The following is a 16,825-nucleotide window of genomic DNA, read 5'->3' on the forward strand; positions in this document are numbered from 1 at the left end:
CTCTGTTCCAGACAGAAGGATCTCTCCCTATGTGCCCAGATAATCTGAGGTGCTGAAAATTCTGGATGAATGCTACCCTATATCTCTCTGCAGGCCCAAGCCTTTGCCATCATGAGAACAGCTCTGGCTCTTCACCCCTTTGTTCCTCTGTAACTTCTGCTCAACCTTGACTTAAGCAAGGGTTCATCTATCTACACATGATAGGATTTAAATCTTTCTTTAGGAAAAAAAATCACAAAAGTATCCCTCAGAGTGCTGAAAACTTTACTCACCAATAGAACTAGGACCCAACCCCTTGGATCCGGTGAGTAGAATCATCTGGTTAAATGCCCTAATCCAAGTTAGTTTCATCCTGAGTCCTGTCTGGGATTTAGACTTGGCTACATAGAGATAGGATTCCATCATTAACCAAGAGAAATGCACCATATACTTTTTACCCTCCCAAAGAGTCCCAGGGTATGCCTTTGATCATCTTGATGGGGAAGAGTCAATGACAACTGTTCATCCCCCATATGAGTCAGTATACAATAAGTATTTATTGAATTATATTGACCCAACTTAGGATTTACATGGATTTATAGAAGGGCCAGGAGAAATGTGTTCCCCAGTTTCCTGGAATGGGGATGACTCTGGGATGGCTTCAAGACTAATATCTTCCCCGACCAACTGCAGCAGCAGTGTGAAGGGGTGGGGGCATCTCCTACCAGTGATAATTTTGAAGAAGTAGTTATTTCCTAGTTTGGGGAAAATACCCGAGGGGATATCTAGGGCACATGGCCTAGGAATTACTCTAGGGATAGCCTGATGGTTAAGAGAGCTATTTTTGTATTGTGATAACAAAATTCATGTAAGAATGATTATATAAAAATAATAATATATACCACCTATATTCCCTTTTAGGTTGAAAATGTTTTATCCTGTTCAACTTTGAGACATAGTAAAGAAAGACTGAGAGCCATTATTCTATTGGAAAGGATGTCAAAGACCTTAAGAAATGTGGTCCTAGGTAGATCACTTTAGTCTCTCTGAATCTCAGTTTCCTGATCTCTAAAATAACAACAAAATTGACCTTATGTACCTCACAAATGGTTTTTCGGACAAAATTAGGAAATACATATAAAAACACTCTGAAAGTAAAATTAGCACTAATAAATAGCACAGTGATGGTAATATGGGCTTGTCCAGGACCATGCAGAATGGTTACTGTTGAGTGACAAGTTGTAGAATATTTTCTTGTTATCTGAACATGGAAATCTCTTAAACAGTAGGCACCTGCAAGCACCTTTTTGTGGCTCTCTTTGAAGTCATTGTGAGCCAATGCCTGCATCCTGTAGGGTGACTTCTCAAGTGCCTTTATCAGAGTAAAAGACTGAGGTTTGTAACTGAGGAAATGAGTTATATAATTTCTTTTTACAGGAGAGGAAATCTCAATGTTGTAAAATGGCCTTTAACAAATAAAAAAAGAGGAGGAACTTAGGAAGACCTTTTTTTTTTAAAGTAAACTTGACTAGTTGTGAAGGATGAAAAGAACAGTGTTTGTATTCTCTTGAGAGGCATTTTGAAGCATCAAGAATAACGTTAAAAAAAAACTGGGGGATGATAAGATTCTGTTACTGAGTGCTAGAGAGTTTGTGATTTTTGTCTGTTCTTTCTTTCTAGATTGTGAATCATGGCTACTTAGTTTCTTTGGAGTTATTTTAGCTTATTTTTTATGATTAAGTCCTTCTCCCCTCTCTCCCAACATTAATTCTTTCCTGGAGACAGGTTATTCAAAAAGGAGTCTACAGCATCAAGTGTTGGTCTCCCATTGTCTTGTTGAAGAGAAGATCCCTGCAGTAGCATAGAACAGCATCTGCAGCTGCCCCTAGTGATGTAGACCATAAGTCTACTAAAGACTACTACTACTACTACTAAAAATTTATTCTTTCTTGTATATGGGTTACTCATGTGTTTGTATGCTGTAGTATCTTATCTTTGGGCTTAGGAATCAAGGAGAAAATTTTAAGGTCTTATAGATTGAAATGGGGAAAGAAGTATCATATTACAAAAATTTTAATAATGTTAAGTGTGATGATGGCCTGACCGATTTTGAGTAGCTTTTTGCTGTGTGCTTGCAAGCTGTAAAGTGGAAAATAGCTGCTCTGAGAGATGAATTGTTTTGAGTTTCTTAAAATTAAATATATATACACATATGTATGTATTTGTATATATGTATATAATATATATATATATTATATATACATTATACATACATATATATATATATATATATATATATATATATATATATAGAGAGAGAGAGAGAGAGAGAGAGAGAGAGAGAGAGAGAGAGAGAGAGAGAGAGAGGACTGCAAATTAAAATAGTTTAGCAGGGAATATTTTAGAATATGAAGATAACTCTTGAAGATATTTAATGTGAAAAAAATTTACACATGAATACTTCCATATAGGTATATTAGTAGTTACAATCTTGGAAGAGTACATAGATTATATGGAGAGATTTATTTAATATTGATTTTATTTGCTTTTTTAGTGAACCTCAGGCAATGTGCTATATTGAAACATCTAATCTGGATGGGGAGACCAATCTTAAAATTCGGCAGGTAAAGTCACCTTTTTAGTTTTAGTATTCTCTTTGAGTCCACATGTTCAGATCCCATCTGCAGGTGAACCACTTACCTTTGAAAAGTGAGAAACCATTCCAGACTGTATGCTGACCCTACTCAGACATTTTGAAAAAATATATGCTTTAGGTAGCCTTGGGAATTGGGTGAGAGTGTGGTTGGGTTAAGACATTCATCACAGCTGTTAAAGGGAAAACAAAAAAACACCTCATTAGTAATTGTCCTGTTAAGTGTAAGTTAGCAATTCTCTCTCTGTGTTTTTTTTTAAACTACGGATAGCACATATACCCAGATACCTTTCTGAGTGCTCTTCTTGGGTCCTTGTCTGGGAACTTGTCTGGAAGCTGTGGCAATATGGAAGATCAGTGAGCAGATCCACAGGATGGAGATAATGGGCTCCAAGAAGCCTCATCTCCTCTATTGTTTCTGTGGTCCTAAAGAGAGGATTGGGGTTATAAAATAGAAGAGGATTTTCTGTGACTTTTTTTCAGAGGTATTCCTAGATATACTCTCTTAACTGTACAAAGAATAGGAAAGAGGATAGTAGAAGAGATTATAAATTTCTGTAATTTTCATTTAAAAAATGAAATATACAAAGTTAAAAAAAGATAGTAGCAAAATTTACCCATTCTGTAGCAGAAATATGTGTGTATATTTGTATACGTAAAAAGGTGCTAAAATATGCTTATGCTTTTGCTTGTTGATATTTTCAATGTGAATTGTAGATGTTCTGCTTTGCTAGATTCATTGACTCTTGAGTTGTCTTTTTGGTTCTGACTTCCAGGGTTTGACTCAGACAGCTAATCTGACTTCAAGGGAGCAATTGATAAAAGTATCTGGGAGAATAGAATGTGAAGGTCCCAACCGACACCTTTATGACTTCACTGGAAACTTGTGTTTAGACGGTAACAGGTATTGCTTTTCTTCCTGTAGAGTTTTTCCCTTGATGCATGATGGTAATCCTTGATCTTCAGAGCAGGTGGTAAAAAATTGTTTTGGTTAGTGTAGCTGTTACAGATGGCTTTTGTCTCCAAGCCTCATAATCAAAAACAACTATAAAATTTAAAAATTTATTCAGTATAATATGTGAGAAAATGTTAATATAGCATGATTCTAAAGAGGACAGAATTACTACCACTTTTAGCACATGTATTTTGAGGGAATTCTTCTTGACAGGGAAAATGCTAATTTTTTAGGTGTAAAATGGTGGCTTGCCTTTGAAAAAAATAACTTGTTCTCTTCTTTCCCAAAATAGTAGGGTCAGAAAAAACAAGGCCAAATCTTTGTCATTTTGTTTAGTCAGTCAACAAGCATTTATTAAGTGCTTACTATATTTCAGGCACAGTGCTAAGCATTGGTTATACAAAAAAAAAAAAGGCCAAAAACACAGTCTGTCCTCAAGGAGCTTACATTCAAATGGGGGGGACGTGAAATATTGGAAATAGAAGATATGTACAATATCAATGGAAGGTAATCTTAGAAGGTGGGAACAGTGGGAGGCATCCTGGGAAAAGTGATATTTGAGCTGAGTCTTGAAGAAAGTCAGGGCAACCAGGAACTGGAGATGAAGAAGGAAAGCATTCTAGATGTGGGGGAAAGCTAGTGAAAAGCAAGGCACCAGAAGAGGGAGAGAACTATATGAGGAAGCAATAGGGAGACCAGTGGTGATGGATTGTAGAGTGTGTGGAGGGTAGTGAAGTGTAAGAAGTGTAGAAAGGTAGGAAGAGGCCAGGTTGGGAAAGCTTTTAAAAGCCAAACAGAGGATTTTATATTTGATCATCTATCTTATAGGAGTCATTGGAGTTTATTGAGTAGAGGGAGTGAGGGAAGTGACATAATCAAACCTTTGCTTTAGCAAAAAACACTTTAAAAGCTGAATGGGGGTTGGCCTGTAGCAGGGAGAGACTTGGGAACAGATCAGAAGGCTTCTGTAATAGCAGGTGTAAGGTGATGAGGGTGTACACCAAGATGGTGGCTGCATTGAATAGATAGAAGGGCATATATACAAAATTCACATGAGAATGATTATTTAAAAAATAACAATAGAGATGTTAAGAAGGTATAAAGGATGAAACTTGGCAGATTGGACATGTGGGGTGAGTACAAGTGAAAAGACAAGGTAACAGTGAGGATGTCAGCCTAGGTGATGGGGAAGATGGTGGTACCCTTGACAGTAATAGCGAAGTTTGGGAGAGAGGAGGTTGAAGGGTGGATAATGGGTTCTGTTGACCGACTGAGAAAATTTTAATGTATCTTGAGTCTAGTTAATACATAAATAGGCTATATACATGGTTACACATTATTTTCCATGTAGTAAGTGCCAACTGTTAAATGAACAGGACAAATAAATCTTTGAAAATTAAGTAAAATGTTGGCTTTAATACCAAAGAAGGAGTAATGCAACTGTTACTGTGGATATTTTGTATAGTGAGAGAAACTAATTAGGAACTACTAATCATAGGAAGCTTAGTAGAGAAAAGAGCTGGGACAGAGAAATGGTTACTATACAAGAATTTCTTGGTATTCTTAGAAAATTATTGTTTTGAAGGTGTATGGGAACAAATGAGATGGTTAGTGAAGTGGCTAGTTGGTATTGACAGAATTTCTTTTTCAAAGCAGTGATTTGTTTATTGACAGTAACATTTTAGATTAAGGAATGGGAAACATTTTTTCCCTTTTAGTACCCTTTGTCTGCATTATGTTTTCATTGTTGTATTTTGGTGGCATTTCTATCATTTGTTTCAGGATGGTGTTTGGTGTCTGGTGCTCCTGTCTTTTCTCCTCTGCCTTTCCTGTTCATGTATTTGCTGCTTATGTCTTCTATGGGACCACCTTTTAGATTGTTCAGCTGAGCCAGTGCTGTAAAGAAGGCAGTTAGGAGAAGCAACATTAACTTGAGTTGCTGAAAATGTCTTCTCTTGGGTGCCCTGACTTGCTGTAGACTATAGCCCTTTTAAATAGATAAATTAGGAATGGGGTTGTTATGTGGCTCCTATGTCACTCTTGCAATGTTATTGTGCATTTTCTGAAATGGAATGGAAAGTGATTCCCAAATGAACAAAAAAGACCTTGACTTAGCAATGACACTTGCGGTATGGATTCCAGTACAGCCTCTACTAAGAAGCATCCTTCTTTCCCAATGTCATAGTTTCATAAGAATTTACCATCGCTGTAGTGAAAATTGATGATTAAAAAAATTAACTTTATTTTTATACTTTCTTAACAATAAGCAATCTTGGAAAAAAGCCATCCTAAAGTGAACTTTTGTTTTTTCTGTGGAATGGTTAAACTACACTGAAAAAAATATCGATGTTGTGTATTTGCTCAAGGAGACAGTTTATGCCATCATATTGTGAAAACAGTGAAAAACACCTTTGCCAATATATTATTAAATATAAATTTTATTTTTTTCTTATTTTTAGTTCAGTTTCAATTGGGCCTGACCAGATCTTACTAAGAGGTGCTCAGCTTAGGAATACTCAGTGGGTCTTTGGCATAGTTGTATACACTGGACACGACACCAAGCTCATGCAGGTAAAGCCTTTCTGCACCAACATGATTCTATTCTTCGTCATTGTTTCCTTTTTCTCTGTGTCTGTCCAGGAGGGGGAGAGGCAAGTATAGAATCTAGATGATGCCTGAGATTCAATTCTGTTTAGTTACCTTAGGTTAACCTTTCCATCCTTCTTTTGTGGGTAGGTAAAATTCTTTCTCTTTGGTCTTTTTCTGTTAAAAAAAAAAGGATCTCACATGAAATATAATTGCCCTCCATGTTCTGAGCTTTGGGACAGGGAGAATGACTGGTACCAACTCCCTTTTTGCTTCTTCCCACCCTTGTCCATTTGTTTGAGTTGTAGAACAAATTCACATTTTGAAGGACCAATTATTACTTAGTGAGCTGTTTTCTTTGCATATGTCAAAAAGAAAATATCAGGAACTTTCCCTCAACAGCCTCTTTAGTCTGTCTAAATTAAATTGGCCTTAGTTTTTTTAGTGTGTCTAGACATTTCTGGTTCACCTTTGCCAGGGGACTTTCCAAATTCTGGTTGAATCAGTGCCTTGTGCTGTTCTTCAGAGCTGCTCCCTTTTGAGAGTACTTGAAGGCCCTTTTGCCTTGAAGAGAGACTCTTCCTGTTAGAGGGAATAACTTTGAAGATATTTCTGTCCTTTTCTCTGGCACAATATTTTTATTACACTTGAGGAATTATAGCAATTTTAAAATGTACATTTTGCTCAGTAGTCTTGATCTTATGGAATTGAGGTATGATGTACCAGCCGTTTCCTACCTCATCAAAAATATTTCCATCGACAGGATCAGAATAGGTTGTTTATGCATAAAGGATGGTAGATTGAGAGCTAGAAGACACTTCGATTGCCACCTTGAGCAATCCTCACATTGTATAGATGTGGAAACTGAGGCCCAGAGAGGTCTAGTGGATTGTCTAAGGTCACACAGGTAGTACTAAACGGATTTGAATCTAGGCCCTTTGACTTCATTCGCATCAAACACTCCTTTCACAATGCCACACACTTCCTTAGATCTTGAGGGATCACTTTGTGTTTTCCAGAAGACCATGGATATTTTGGCTTAATCTTTCTTGAGTGCTCTTTGTAACTTCTGTTAAATGTTAATCCAGGAACACTCAGCCAGTTAGAATGGAGGGGGGTGATAAGCCATAATCTTATTCTCATTTTGCCTTCTCTATTTTGTTTTTGTTTCCCCATATTAGGCACTTAATAAATGCTTGTTGATTGATGACTGATTGAATGAACTTTGGGTAGGACAGCCAGGTTTAAAGTTCCACATTTAAGTGATTATGACCTGATCATTCTTCTGAATTGAAGCTGACCTACTGTCAAATTAAGTAGCAACAGCTTATATTTATGGAGTTGCCTAAACATTTTCATCTCGGTGTTTTTATAGTATATTGTACAACAATGTAGCTATCACTTAAAGGATCCTACTCCTCCCTGCAGCACCTCCAACACACCTTAATCTTTTTAAGGTCTCCTCACCTTTTATGTGTGCATCCCATCAACATCTTATGGGATCTGGCCACCACTGTTTTCTTTGGATTTCCTGGGTTGTCTGCCAATGTAGGCTTGTGAAGAAGGCTGTAGGTTTTCTTTGCTTTCCTTTTTCTTCCCTCTGTTCCACACTAAGAGGCCACCAACCTCTTAGATGTTTTGAAAGATTTACTACAATGGTATTGTGAGTCAACATGTACCTACTCCTCCCCCACACCCATGAGTTTTATTTCTATGAGTTACAAGCGTTATTAAGGTAAAATCTTAGTCCATGATTCCAGTTAAAAGACATTCAACCTGATCTTAGTTCCTTCTTGTTTAATTTTTGTACCTGGTCTTTGCCTTGATATTAATTGAGTCAGTCGATCAAAAAGTATTTAGTCAGTGCTTACTAGTGTCATATACTGTGCTTTTTACTGGAGAAATAAATGTAATAAATGAAAAAAACCCTGATCACAAGGAACATAGATTCTAATGGGGAGACGAGAGCACTTAAGTATATGTAACATAAATATAAAGGTAATAAAATAAATACAAAGTAGATACATACAAGGTAGTTTGGGAGGGGAGTGCAAGTAGCAGTTGGGAGAATCAGGAAAGGCTTCATATGGCAGGTGGTAACTGAGCTGCTTCTGGAAGTGAGGAAGGAGGGAGCACATTCCTGGCATTGGAGGAGGGCAACCCATAGTAGAAAAGCATGGAGTTTTCTTTCTATGATTTGGCTACCCATGGTGCTACATGTCTGTCCTCAACTATGCACCTGGTTGTCTAGAGTTTAGACAGGTCCTTTCTTACTAAATGTTGCATTTGCATCTATCTTTTGACTCTCCCTTTCCCTCAGCCACACTGTCCAGCTTAGTCATCTCCTAGATTCCTCACTGACACCTACCTGCTTGCCATGTTTTGGGAAAGTCTCTTTCCATTAATTCCTAGGGAGAGGTTTTCCCCCTCCCTGAACCCTTAAAGATATCTGTCCTTGGGTTCTTCCCCCATTCTCTGTGTTCTGGTCCTCAGAAAATTGCTCATTCTCATTTTGTTGTATCATGGTTAGTCAACCTGAAGCACCATTCTCTGATCTCATCTTTCCTGGCTGGGTTAGACAGTGATGTTTAAATAGTGTTTTCCACTTATATGACACGAGAACTTTGGATTCTGTGACCCAGACGCACAGGCCTCTTTGAGCCTGAGGCCCAATGCTAATTTACCCCCTTAACTTTCTGACTCCCAAGCCAAAATTGATCTCTAGTTTTAAACAGGTACCTTCTTGTAGTGATGCTCTAGTTGAGTAGTGTCAAACTCAAATAGAAATGGAAGCTATACATAAGGATTCCTGTGGGTCACATATTTACTTAGAAAACCATTTATTAATATCATCTGTGTTTTATTATATTATTATTTATTTTGTAAAATCTTTCCTAATTATATTTTAATCTGGTTCAGGCCACACTGGAGAGTGTTGTGGGCGGGATGCATCCCAAGGGCTACATACTTGACATCTCTACTCTAGTTCATCCTTTGTTGGTCAATGTGAAATTATAGGTACAGCCTAGGACCAATGTTTATTGGCCACCTTTGATTGCCCTTAGGTAGGATAACCAATCATCCGGTTACCTCAGATTGTGGCTCACTAGTTCAGATCTGGGCCCCTCCCCTCATGGAGTAAATTATAAAGAATTTGTATCAGCCATTGAAAACTCCATGAGCCAGAGCAATATTTGGTATCTTCTCCATACTCCTCTACCTCCAATAATTGGGCAGGGTTTGATGACGATAAAAAACAAAACAAAACAAAACAAACAAAACAAAAAGCTACTGACTCAGCAATATGTAGGTAATTCTGTAGCTAACAGTTTATACTTCTATAGCAACATATGGCGGAAAAAACTAGCTTAAATGTTTCTCATTTAATCTAATCTACTTATCTGCTCCATTGTGCATAGTTCAGTAACAACAGATGTACACTTTATTATCACATATTGTTTTGGGGGTCTATTTGTATAGCTTTTTGCGAGGCCATTGCAGTTTTCATGGTTTTGAACTATAATAGTAGAAAATCCCCAAAACATCTGTACACAGAATTCCCTGTGTCTTAAGGGCAAAAAAGACAAAAAATAGAGTTCTTTAAAGAAAGATAAAGGATCATGTGTAGCTAAAGACCATCCTGTTTATGAAATAATATTTATAATAAGTATATGTGCTACTTGACCACAGAGAGGAAATATGATTGCTGTGGGGTGTTTTTTTATATTCCTTTTGCCTTTATATTGCTGGCTCATAGCCCTCCTAGAACTTCTCTTGTGGCATGTTAAACCTAGACTTTCCTATAGACTGAACTTTCTTTTAATTGAGTTAATAGACTGAGTTAATGAGATTATATTTTCTTAAAGCAATCCCCTAAATTCTTTATGATGTCTCATGAACCTTCATTCTTATAACTATACAGATTCTGTAAATTTCATCCAAGTATATTTCATCCAAGGGTATAGAATACTTAACCTCCTTTCTTTGGAAGAAATGTCCCTAAAATTAGAACTCAATTACACAGAAAGTATAGGGTTTTTTCTTTATATAAAGAGCTTTATAGCAGTTTCTATAACGCTGATGGGAATTTCACATTAAAAGCTTGTTCCTTGATATTGCTGATATACCCTAGAGTTTTTGTTTCCATGAAATGCAGATGTTATTAAAGTCAGAGGTTTTTTTGGGGGTAATTATTACAGTATTCTTAGGTGGATTTTTTCCAGCAGCCCAGGTGAAAGATAGCTTTGCATAACCTTGTTAACTGGAAAGAGTCCAACCACTGGAAAAGATCAAAAGTCAATAAATTAATGGGATCATGGAAATGAGCTCATTGCCAAAGTATATTTATTTTCCCTGCCTGTCCATTCGCTGAGTGTTTATTAAAATTTTGATAAGGCAGTCATGGACTGTCAAATTTACAGCATTTATTTAAAAAAAATGGAGCCCTTGTGTGAGGGATACTGCTGTGAGACCAGATGTGGATGTGCAGTACTAGAGTAGGGTCGAGGCGGGGGTAGGGGGTGGATTAATCACAGATCTGCTCCTAATGAATTTCCTTTTCTTGTCTCTGGGGCCCCCCTTTTTTACCCTAAATATAAGGCAAATGCCAGGGTTTGAGAGGCTACGCTTTTAGAGAAGTGAAATGTGAAAAGAGTCTCTAAACAAAGGGAAAAGTGGCTATAGTATACATTCATTGCATGGATTTTAATTCCAGAGGGAATTGTCATCCTGGTACTTGAAAAAGCCAAATACAGCATAAAGAGCAGTATTTATGGTTCCACCAGCTGAGCTCAGATACACATCTTGTGGCTGTAGGGTGTAAACAGATCTCATGCTATTTGCAAATGAATTCCCCTTCATTCTCATCCTAGCTGGTTTTCATTTTTGATGACTTTATCTTTTTTATTTTTTTAAGGCTCTTAGATTTATCACTTCCAAAGGAACAATTAAGGCAGATAAGAGTATAGTAACAAAGGAAAGAGCTGATATTCACCCACCCAATTCAAACCATCTTTGTAAGAATTTGAAGCCCTAGAATACTTTTGACCTTGCCTTACAAAAATTATGTGCTTGCACACACACCCAAATACACATATGTGTATGTGTGTGTGTGTGTGTGTGTGTGTGTGTGTGTGTGTGTGTGTGTGTGTGTAACTTGTAACTGGCACTCAGAGCTCCTCTAATCTATCCTCAATCTATCTTCAATCTATTTGAAAATCTACTTCTAACAAAAATCAGTCAGTAAAAGGTTGTTTTTTTTTAAACAAGTTTGGTGTCTTTGTTTGCAAACCTACCCATGCTTTTTATAATTTCTAATCCTTTCCTCATACTGTTGTTTTTGTCTCTTGCTGCTGCTTTATTAGATTTTATACTTAGCATTCTTAACTGAGCCCAAGCACCCCCTCTTGCATAAGAGCTTCTTCCTCCCTGCCCATATTGTACTCTTGAGTACCTGTTGTCTCATTCATTTCATCATGTAATCACATACAGCCTCACATCTGTTGACTTGTGTTGTGTTTGTCTTTCCTTCTACTTAGATTAGTATTGGGGATGGGGAGGCCTTCAGGGAGGGAGGAAGCAGGGATCATGGTTATTGTCCCCTTTAGACTCAGGAGAGGACTGTACATATAGGCACTTGAAGCACTTGTTGTAGGGGGAAAAATGAAGCTTCTAATATTCCTTTGTACATAGTCAGCCCAAGGTATCTTTTAGATTCAATCTAACATCTTTCAGGAACTGTTATTGTGTTTCCAAGATGACTCTTTTTGTATCACCAAATTTAACACTGAAAAGTAGGGTTGGAATTTGATGGGAGAGGACATATGCCCTAGCCAAAAGGTGATTGGAGAGTGACCTTCAGGTCTGAGATGGTGGTAGGAAAGACATTAGGTTGAGGATCAGTGGAACAGATTACTGAGCCAAAAAATGTGATAACACCCAGTTCAATTCAGTAAACATTTATTAAGCACCTTCTGGAAACTGTGCTAAGTGTTGGAGATACAAAAAGAGGCAAAAGATATCCCTGCCCTCAAGGAGCTTACAATCTAATGATAGCTCTCTATTCAGGAATTACTCCCCTCTCCCCCAATACCTGTATGCTATGTGAACATTGACTTTTTGTGCTATTATCCAGAATTCAACTAAAGCACCTCTCAAGAGATCCAATGTTGAGAAAGTGACCAATGTGCAAATTCTGGTTTTGTTCTGCATTCTACTGGTCATGGCCCTAGTGAGTTCTGTGGGCGCATTGCTATGGAACCGAACCCATGAAAACATAAGCTGGTACATTAGTGAAATAGGTAAGTTTCAGTGAATGGGGCATAGAAGCACAATTTCTCTAAGCTCATAACCATTTTCAGTGGGTTGAAGACTTTATTTTTGTTATTAATTTTCTTCCATTAAATAAGGGAAGTGTCTCTAGCCAGTAAATGTTGGAAAATGGGAGTTTAGCACTTTTAGAAACAAGATACATAAGTTTTGAAAGTTTTCCTGGGAACATGTGTTCCTGTTGGCATTCTCCCTTTGGCAGTGACATAGGCTACTTACATTCCAGGGGAAAGATGAAAGAATAAGATCAAAAGGTGACGAAGATGAGGTTGTTCAATACTCAGGTTAATGTCCTGTCAATAAAAAAAATCAAGATAAACTCTTGAATTAAAAATTGGTTTTCTTTTGTACAGTCCTTCCGTTGTTTGCAGGGTAAACTGTTAAAATGTTCTTTACATTAGTCTCTATCCTTTCATCTGAAGAACTCAGACTATTCAAACAGCCCTCAAGGGCACACTTGTTACATTGCCATTTCCAAGGAGAGGGCCCGTTTCAGAAGGACATTGGTTGCAACTGGAATCAGAATCTAGGATTTCAGATTCTGTCATAGTCTATTTTCTTAAACGCCATTGTTTAGTCTAGTCTTGATTTCAGGTTGTCAATCGTTATATTTAAAATCACAAAACCATGCTGTAAAACAAAACCAAAAATAAAATGGTATTCTTTGTATAATTTAATGTGACTGAAAAGAAGAGACCATTCTAGTTTGAAACAGGAATAAATGTATAGAGAACCCACTCTGTAGATTCTTTTGGTGGTTCTGTTTATACATATGTACTTAGCTGTAAAATGTGTTGGGTTCTGGGTAATGTATAACATTGACACTATCTTGGGATACAAGCCTTGGGAAAATAAATAAATGGCAATGAAATTGTTTGGATAATCTCTTTCTAGTAGCTACATGATTTACTGTGGAAGAACTGTCCTCTGCTGTTCCACTTAATGCACTCTGTCTTATTAACAGAGATGTTATCTTTATGGTGAGGGCTGCAATTGCTCTGATACAAAACAGTAAAGCTCCAAATTCCCATTTTTCACCGACTTGCCTTTAACTTTAGTTCTTGGTACTTTGTCCTTCCAAATTACTATCCTTTCTGCTCTGTTAATAAAATTGGGGGGGGGAGAGAATTAAATTAATGGGGGTAGGGAATACAGGAAAGAGTTCATTGTGCCAGAAAATGATAGGCTGGAGAAGGAGGTCTGTGCTACTGTTTGTTCCTCCCTACTCTCTTTACCCTTTCCAACACAAGTTTGGGTTTCCTACCCTAAATTCTTCTGGGGAGCCAGGTGGCACATGGTTAGAGTACTGGAACTAGAGTTGGGAAGATAAGAGTTCAAACCCAGCCTTAGGAAAAGTCGCTTATCCTTTGCCTTAGTTTTCTCAACTATAAAATGTGGAAAATAATAGCACCTGCCTCCCAGGGTTCTTGTGAGGCAAAAATGAGGTATCTTTAAAATGTTTCTCAAATCTTAAAGCTCATTATTGTGGTTGTTATCATTATTACATTCCTCATGGAAAGACCGGCTAGTTAAGTTTTTTGAGGCCCATCATCAAGTTGGCTCTAAAATATGAGTTTTTCAATCATGCAACTTAGAGAGACAGCCCACTAAAGTGCGCAGGGTTACATTAATACAAATTCTTTTTCTACCCTTTAGGCTAGTTGTTTGACTTGCTTAACCTCTTGGTTGTTGGTTTTCACAAACAAAACTGCCTTGAAATGGCATTATTGAATCAATTATCTCCATTTCTACTAGCCTCACAGAACCAAGAATCCTGATCTGAATTTACGAAATAGATCATATGCAGTACTGCCTGGCATAGTTGGAAGGGCTGCTGGTGTTTGGAGTCAGAAAAAAGAATGTGAGCCTTGGTAGTGTCTTTCACCAGCTGTATGATGTTCTCCAAGCCTCTGTTTTCCCCCTTGTAAATTGGGGACAATAATAACTGACCTGCTTAGGTCACAGGATTGTTCCAAGGCAGGATCTTGTGAAAACAATGAACTCTTCTCAGAAAAATGTTTTTAAATGCATAAAATAAAATACATAGGATTATAAAGAAAATTGATTATATTGAAATATAATTATCAAATTAAAAAATATTTCATAGATCCCATATTAAGAACCACTGTTTTAAGGAGATAATGTAGATTAAAGTGCTATAAAGCATGAGCTATAAATGCAAAGTGCTCTTTCATATTTAATAGTATCACAGTGTCTAGAATGAAGAGGTATCAGTTCTTTTATGTAGTCTGTTTGGAATATTGTGTTAAGCCTGAGAGGTGCAGTTTAGGAAAGGCATTGACAAGCTAGAGTAGATTGACAGAACCAGTGACCACGATGTTGAAGGAACTCAAAACCATTTCTTTATGGGAGTTGAATAATGAAAATAGGTGTTTAGTCTGAACAAAAGAAAATTTAGCAGAGATACTATATTGATCTTGAAGCAATTGAAGGGTTGTTATTTAGAAGAGGGATTACACTTATGCTGTTTAGCAACAAGAGGGCTGAACAAGGACCAGTGGGTGGAAGTCATGGAGGGATTTCAGCATGATACAAGGAAAAAACTTCCCAACAATTAGAGATTACTCAAAGAGGAATGATTTTCCTTGTAGCCTGTCCATGGAGGTCTTCAGGTAGAGGCTAGTGATTGTTTTTCAGTGATGCCATAGAAGGGATGCCTGCTCATATTTGGCTTCAACTTGATGACCTCTGAGGTCCCTTCCAGTTCTTGAGAATCTGTGATTGGTCTATATATCAAAATCCATGTAGAGAGGCAGAATTGAATAGTGGATAGAGAACTCATTTTGGAATCAGGATGACTTGGAGGGTCATATTAGTTGTTTTCTTAACTCAATCCTCTTATACAAAGCCATGTATACCTGATCACTGGAATCCTGCTTCAGTGTTTTGAAATATATATTTTAGTGGGAGTGGATTGCATTCTTGTTATTTCAGAATGTCTTCGTCAATAAGATCCTACTTCATACAAAGTATATTTTAGATCTTTCAGTCTAGCTTTCAAATTTTAAACTTACTAAGCAATTGGATAGACTTAATTTTGCATTTTGGATATCACTCTCAACATAAATATTTATTCATCATTATGCCAAATGCAGCATGATATAGTGGGCAGAGTACCAGTCTTGGAGTGAGAACGACCTGGGTTTAAAACCTGCCTCTGATGTTTACTAGTTGTATGACCAAGGATGGGTTGCTGTGTGTCATATAACTCTATAAAATTATAAATTATAAATGGTTTGTGACTTGCCATTTCCCATGCTGACAAAATCATGCTTCCTTATTGTATTGGTGTGTGTTCCCTAATTGTACATGATATGAGGGAAATGCAAGACCAAATCTTTACTCTTAATGTTAATGTCTTTATACTTTTGCATATCATTTTAAATCAGAACTTGTGTGTTATAATTTTTTCCTCCTCGAAAAAAAAAATCCACAAATGATGCATTAAGGTAATGTGAAAATAGAAGAAACTGAACAGAAACTTTAATTCAAACTGTATGGTTTTCTCTTATTGGCTTTCTTTCACAGAGGGAATTTCCAACAATTTTGGATATAATCTGTTGACATTTATCATCTTGTACAACAATCTTATTCCAATTAGTCTTCTGGTCACTCTTGAAGTTGTAAAATTTATTCAGGCCCTTTTTATAAACTGGGTAAGTATTCAAAGCAGAAATGATTAAGATAAATTTTTTCAGCTGCAGAAGCATGATGTGTCAGTCTACCATCCTGTTTTTACTTTCATGTTGAGAATTTTGGAATTAAATGGATCATAAAAAAATGTCTATAGCCACCTTAGCCAATAGTGTTTTGGGTTGTAAGTTCTAAGCAAGGTTGTTTTTCAGTGCTTGTGAAGTGTTTATTTTTTATTAACCTAGTATCATTATGTAGAGAGGTTCCTTTAGCCAAGTGAAGAATGTTAAGTGTATATGTATGGGTTGCAGGTGTCAAAGCATTGGTAAGACACTGAGAAATCAGTATGTATAGAAGAGAACAGAGTGTCCAGTAAGATTGCAGAAGAGATTTAAAGATTTAAAAGGGGAATTAAAAAAAATTAATTGGCATCATTTGTCTTTACATTGCTTAACATTTCTTTCAGCATCCTCCCCAGAGAGCCATCACATAAAACAAAATCATCTTTTTTATTTATAACTCATGAGACCTTTGTCAGTATTAGGGTAGTTGGAGGGAAAAAATTATATGGATGGATGGATGGATAGATAGATAGATAGATAGATAGATAGATAGATAGATAGATAGATAGATAGATAGAGGGCACAGGGTGAGTTGAAGATTAAGGGGTC

General features: G+C 36.9%; 1 protein-coding gene across 6 annotated transcripts in view; it reads left to right on the top strand.

Annotated features, from left to right (window-relative positions):
- The window catches only part of ATP8A2 (ATPase phospholipid transporting 8A2), a 756,382-nt gene that overhangs the window by 217,710 nt on the left and 521,847 nt on the right, over positions 1–16,825 (top strand). For all 6 annotated transcript variants that reach the window (XM_020997141.2, XM_078147076.1, XM_078147075.1 and 3 more), the window contains exons 8-12: positions 2,534–2,603; positions 3,409–3,536; positions 6,047–6,158; positions 12,307–12,472; positions 16,050–16,177. In XM_020997141.2, the coding sequence (XP_020852800.2) occupies positions 2,534–2,603; positions 3,409–3,536; positions 6,047–6,158; positions 12,307–12,472; positions 16,050–16,177 (604 nt within the window). The remainder of the gene's footprint in view (positions 1–2,533; positions 2,604–3,408; positions 3,537–6,046; positions 6,159–12,306; positions 12,473–16,049; positions 16,178–16,825) is intronic.

The sequence above is a fragment of the Phascolarctos cinereus genome, unplaced genomic scaffold (genome assembly GCF_003287225.1).
Source record: "Phascolarctos cinereus isolate Bilbo 61053 unplaced genomic scaffold, phaCin_HiC Scaffold_726;HRSCAF=1367, whole genome shotgun sequence".
Lineage (NCBI taxonomy): Eukaryota > Metazoa > Chordata > Mammalia > Diprotodontia > Phascolarctidae > Phascolarctos > Phascolarctos cinereus.